The sequence below is a fragment of the Penicillium oxalicum genome (assembly GCF_001723175.1).
Source record: "Penicillium oxalicum strain HP7-1 chromosome Unknown unanchor15, whole genome shotgun sequence".
Lineage (NCBI taxonomy): Eukaryota > Fungi > Ascomycota > Eurotiomycetes > Eurotiales > Aspergillaceae > Penicillium > Penicillium oxalicum.
Genome location: NW_026088301.1, coordinates 407 through 6,236, shown reverse-complemented (window position 1 = coordinate 6,236; position 5,830 = coordinate 407). Strand labels below are relative to the sequence as shown.

The window sequence follows — 5,830 nt, the reverse complement described above, 5'->3', positions numbered from 1 at the left end:
GTTTGTCTTCCTCCACACTGGATGCATGTGGCCGTTCCGTCCTGGCTGACTCTGCTATGGCCAGAGCCCAGGATGGGGTTGTTGGATTGATTTTACCCTTGAACACTGATGCCTGTTCTTGTCCGAGCCGGCATGTCAATCAGACGGGGGTATCGAGAGAGCCGTGTTGATCCTCCGCTTTTCTCCTCCTGCGGAACGGCTCTTTCTCTCTTCCCTCGCCCCCCTGTCTTCTTTCTGATTCTTTTCTCTTTCAATCTGCATTGTGCCGTGAGCATAGCGCCTCTCTTCCACTTTTCTTCTTGTGACTAAGCTTTTTTTTTTTGACCTATTTTGCGTTGGATATTCCGGTTTCTTATTTTTTCAACTCTTTTGGCAGAGATGTTTATATTCTCAATATCATTGAATATGTGCCCTTGTGGGTTCGCCAATTGACTTGTCTCGTGCGCGTCTCGAGAGAGATGAATCACTGGAGGTATTCGTAGTCGTCTTTGCTTGCAGCATGGATCCGTCACTTGGAGTGTCACGTTTCCATGGGACCTTCCGGTACCTAGTCCCTCATCTCTCTGCGGCGGATAGAGGATAGTTTGAAAGATCGAGTAAGCCCTGAAGACTCGTTGGGTTCAGGGCTGGTTGACAATATGGCTTGTGCGGGTTCCGGTCCTGGAAACTCTGATCTCATTCCCTAAAGTTTCCTAGGCCTGCTCACCTTAGTCCCGTCCAGTATGTACGTGGTCCGTCCCCCCCCCCCCCCCCCCCCCCCACCCCCCCCCCCCCCCCCCCCCCCCCCCCCCCCTCCCCCCCCCCCCCCCCCCCCCCCCCCCCCCCCCCCCCCCCCCCCCCCCCCCCCCCCCCCCCCCCCCCCCCCCCCCCCTTCAACCCCATCATGTTCGAATTGGAAATATCAGTGGCCTTCGTATTCGTCTCGAAAGTATGGATCCTCATCATCGATCGAGGTCCTCACCTTGAAACTTGTCCCGTTCTTTATTTCAATATGGGTTTGTCCGTGAGATTTGTCGAGAACACCCCCTGTAATTTCTTTGTTGTACGGTCGAGGAGTAGAAAATACCTATATCTATTGTATCCGATCAATCGGATTGAACACCAAAAGACTAGATAATTAGATTGAACTGAATGCATGGATCCATTCCAGCAGCGGATATACGCATATATGCTCAAAAGTCCCTCGTACGAACCATGATGTAAACAAAGAAATTCGTATATTTATGAAAAAAAAACAAGGACAGAAAAACAAAAGACAAGAAAAGAGATAAACGGCGGGATTCTCCTCCCGGGCAGTCCGGTTCTATACCCATGCTCCAGTGACAGCCCTATTCTAGGTTAGTAGGTCGTAGGGCATGTACCTAAGGTTGAAAAGGTACTGGGAGGATTTTGATTTTGACGGAGATCAGGCATCTGGAGAACAAACGGCTTTGCGGACGGGGATAGGCAAGGGAGGTTAGGTACGGCCCGCTGCGTCTGGATGTTGGGTCGGGTAAGGTCGCATCGCGTCAGTGATGTGTTTCGTGTACTGATGTACTGGGGTACTGGGGGGGGGGGGGGGGGTTCAGGTAGGTAGGTACTAGGTCCTGTTGGATTGAAGGGTGGACAATTATGGAGGGAATGTAGAATGAACATTGACCAATTTCTCGGTGAGATGAGGTGGTGTTTTTTCTTCATTTCAAATTACTGGGTCAACTGTCGGGTGATCTGGCTTGGAGGACACATGAGTCGTGTATGTATATGATAGCTTCGAACCCGTCGAGTCGAGATTCACCCGAAACACTACATCTTTGACAATGAGAACGTGAAAAAAAGATAAAAAAGGGGTGTGAGAACAAGAGAAGAAGAAAACACCACAAAACAAGAGGGTCAATGACCAGACAATCAGAAAGAAACAATACAATCATGAAGCCCTCTCTGCAACGAGCCGAGATCCCAGGATCCTCGACTACTCAATTCCTGTTTGGTCCGTCTACCCAAATCGAGTGCCCGACCACGAGCGCCTTGCGGATTGATCAACAGGAGTTCCGGAGGTAAGCGTTTTTCGGCGTCCCAAAGGAGAAAAGCGTCCCAGGGGGAGATTTCCCGGCGGAAACCACTTTGGGACTATACTGTGGCATTTGGTTGCATAGGATTCTACGGGATGGGTCCTTCTGCACAGATTCACTTTGACCAGGGCGGTTCTTGATCCTAATTCAGAAGATTCTACGCATGAGTCGAGTCGGGGAGCAGAGTGGGATGGCGATTTCCTCCCACTCGTACTGCAATCGAACTGCAATCGAACTGTCCAGGCAAAGGCATTTGAAGCACGGTCCAGGTGGATCCAATCCACAAGGCATATCTCCCCGGTGCCGATGGATGGCAGATGGGCGAAGGATACAAGGTCCATCCTTGGGAGATTCGATAAAGTACCTAGGCTGGCGAGATTACGGTGAGGAATGACCTTCTTGTTCAAGACAACACGAGTCACCTGAATGCAGAGAACGAAAAGTCACCCCCGGTGTCGGACAAGTACTTGTCCGAGAGACGAGACTGGCTTGATGGACCGAGTACCCGACGACGAAAGTGGTAACTGGCGAAGGTTGGGTGCATGACGGGGACCCTCACTGACCAGCGGTCACGGACGTGGGCTTGCAGTGATCGTCCACTCGGACTTTAGCTCCCCTCTGGAGGGCGCGATGCCGAAGTCGTGTATTAAACTCCGACCCGAGCGTTTGATTCGGATTGTGATTTTTTTTCTCGTCATGAATCTCTGAATCATCCTGGTAGAAAAAAAAAAGATTTTTATTACCCCCCCCCCCTTGTTCCATCGTTTGCTAGCTTCTTTTTCGTTATTTTTCTTGACCTTTATTTCCTTTTTCCAATTCCTGTGCTCTGCTTCTGTCTACAAATACTACGAGAAGGTGCTTTTATAAGAGCATCGTATCCTTTTTTTCCTTCTTCGTTTCCAACACAAAGCGCATTCTCGGATTAGACCATCGACACTTTAAGTGGTGACTGTTTCAAGAGTACAGCATTCAAAACGATATCATATCAGGACTGTTCTCCCGAAAGATCCAGCTTGGCGAATATTTGTGTGAAAAAGTGAGTGTCATGGAAAGAATGTGGCGTGTTCCATGAGCACAATTGCAAGAGGCAATGACCTCTGGCGCCGGCGGCATTGGAGAGAAACGGCCTCGGCAAAAGGCGTCGGATTGTGCATGCACGAAACAAACTATGATTCACTTCTAACGCATTCCTTCTTCTCCAGCTCAGGCGGAACAACTCCAAATATTCACCAAGACAGTCACGACGAAGCTCGAAGGATCATATATCTGATCATCTTCGCAAAAGATTCCTCGGTGGTCGACAGTTCCTAGAGGGATCGTCTCATTCAAAAATGAGCGAAGACAATACTCATCCACGTGGTGGCCCGTCCAGTGACGGTTCGACCACGACACGTGCACCCTCGGAACGTTCCACGCCGTCCATGATCAATCAAGAGGCGAACGACAATGATATGGAAAAGGGGAGGTCGACTGCCGACCCAATCGACTCCAAGGCCACCCAGGTACAAGATGAATCTCTCCCAGAAAAGACCCAGATCGGCACAGGGCCTCCAGCTCTCACAGCAACTCCGAGTCCTGGACCTCCTCCCGATGGAGGCGCCGAGGCGTGGATGTCCGTGCTGGGCGCCTTTTGCGGATTATTTGTCAGTTTTGGATGGATCAATTGTATGAACCCCGAAACCTTCCCTTGTTCGCGTTGTGGGCATGCCATCCTTCGCAAGGTCCAGGTGTATGGTTGGAAGGTGGAATCTTTGGTTGACATTGTCGTCTCGTGTCGTTCTCTAGGTATTGGAATCTTTCAGACGTACTATGAGACTCATCAACTGCGCAATCTGTCGACGAGTACCGTGACCTGGATCACATCGTTGGAGACATTTGTCATGTTCTTTGTGGTAGGTCCACCATCCATCCGAGACCTGATCTTGCCAGGTTGCTATTTTCCATCACGATCCCTATCGATACAAAAAAGAAGAGAAAACAGTATGAAAATCGCAAGAGGTTTCTCACTGACCACTATCTCGTAGGGCCCCATCTTCGGTACTCTCTTCGACAACTACGGTCCCCGTGCCATTCTCCTCGGGGGCACCTTTTTCCACGTCTTCGGCCTGATGATGGCTTCCCTCTCCACCGAGTACTACCAATTCATCCTGGCTCAGGGAATCTGCAGCCCCCTCGGCGCAAGTGCCATCTTCAACGCCAGCGTCAACTCCGTCAGCACCTGGTTCGCCAAACGACGAGCCTTTGCCCTGGGCATCACCGCCTCGGGGTCCAGTCTCGGCGGAGTCATTTTTCCCATCATGGTCTCGAATCTCATCCCCAAGGTGGGATTTCCCTGGGCGATGCGGATCTGCGCCTTTGTGATCCTTGCAATGTTGGCCATCGCCAATGCGACTCTCAAATCGCGCATCACACACAAAAAAGCCATTTGATATCATGAATTTCGTCCGGCCCTTGAAGGATGTCAAATTTGTGGTCACGGTGGCGGCGTGCTTTTGTTTCTTTTGGGGCATGTTCTTGCCCTTTACGTTTGTGATCACCCAGGCTCAACGATATGGCATGTCCGAGCATCTGTCGCTGTACTTGATTCCAATCCTCAACGCGGCCAGGTAAGAAAACATTCCGCTCCCTCGGGGGTTCCTTTCTCAACCGCATCCCCTTTTTGAAACCGTCCATTCGAAAAGGGAAAAGAAAAGAGGATAGCCAATATAGAGAACCCAAAAGTTGCTAATTCTTTTCCCGCACATCAAACAGCATCTTCGGCCGAACTCTTCCCGGCTACCTCGCCGACCGAATCGGTCGATACAACATCATGATCTTCTTCAGCTATCTCTCCGCCATCCTAGTTCTCGCCCTCTGGCTACCCTCCCGCAGCAACGTCCCCGCCATCATCTTCAGTGCCCTCTACGGCTTCAGCTCCGGCGCCTTTGTCTCCATTGTTCCGGCCTTGATCGCCCAGATTTCCGACCTGCGCGAGGTCGGCGTCCGAAACGGAACGTGTTTCTCCATCATCTCGTTTGCCGCACTGACCGGCACACCTATCGGGGGCGCCTTGGTCCCGGATGTGCTGACGGGGTCGTATACCAAGTTGCAGGTGTTCTGTGGCGTGGTGATGATGGCCGGGTCGACCTTGTTTGTGGTGGCACGGATCGTAGTGGGAGGTTGGAAATTGGGCAAGGTGTAATCTCTCCAGGATGGTCAGGGGAGAGAGAAAAGATTGGATAATAGTGGAAAGCTTGGATCATGCATGAATCCTAATGTGCATATAGATAATATTTTCATTTCTGTACCATCTCTCGAAGATGATGGGCCGCAGTTCTTTTTCCATCAATTTCTTTTGTGGCATGGAATTGAGGTATAAATACACTGCCAGGTAAAAAGTTCACTTATAGGTTCCTTGACGTGGAATTTACACGAAGAAGCCTCGGTCACAGAGGTAGCGCTTGAAGACCTTTAAGCCCGGATGAGGACTCTCGTTCGATATCTCAACGAATATCGGGGAGGGGGGGGGGGGGGGGGCGTTCAACTGATTTCTGAGTATGAGTTCTTGCACTAGAATTGCAAGACGAGTCCCGCTGCGTTGACTCCTTCCCACGCTTCAGCCGACCAGTCTCGGTCTTGACCAGACACAGAAATATTTCTGTGTTGCGTAGCCCATTGAAGATGACACCGTCCGATGCTTCAAAAAAAATCCTCTTTGATTTCAGATGCTCCTGGCCGATTTCCCATGACTGTGCAGCATTTGCTTCCATTACGAAACAAGCTCTCCTATTGTACACCATCAT

The 5,830-nt window shown here is 50.7% G+C and overlaps 1 protein-coding gene across 1 annotated transcript; it reads left to right on the top strand.

The window, feature by feature from the left end:
• Nucleotides 1–3,379: 3,379 nt before the first annotated feature.
• On the top strand, nt 3,380–5,229 carry POX_u09923 (Fujikurins efflux protein; the record flags this gene model as incomplete). Its single annotated transcript, XM_050118661.1, has 5 exons — nt 3,380–3,713; nt 3,834–3,940; nt 4,073–4,369; nt 4,470–4,654; nt 4,800–5,229. 5 exons carry the CDS (start codon nt 3,380–3,382, stop codon nt 5,227–5,229), a joined length of 1,353 nt encoding a protein of 450 aa, XP_049964913.1.
• Nucleotides 5,230–5,830: the final 601 nt, after the last annotated feature.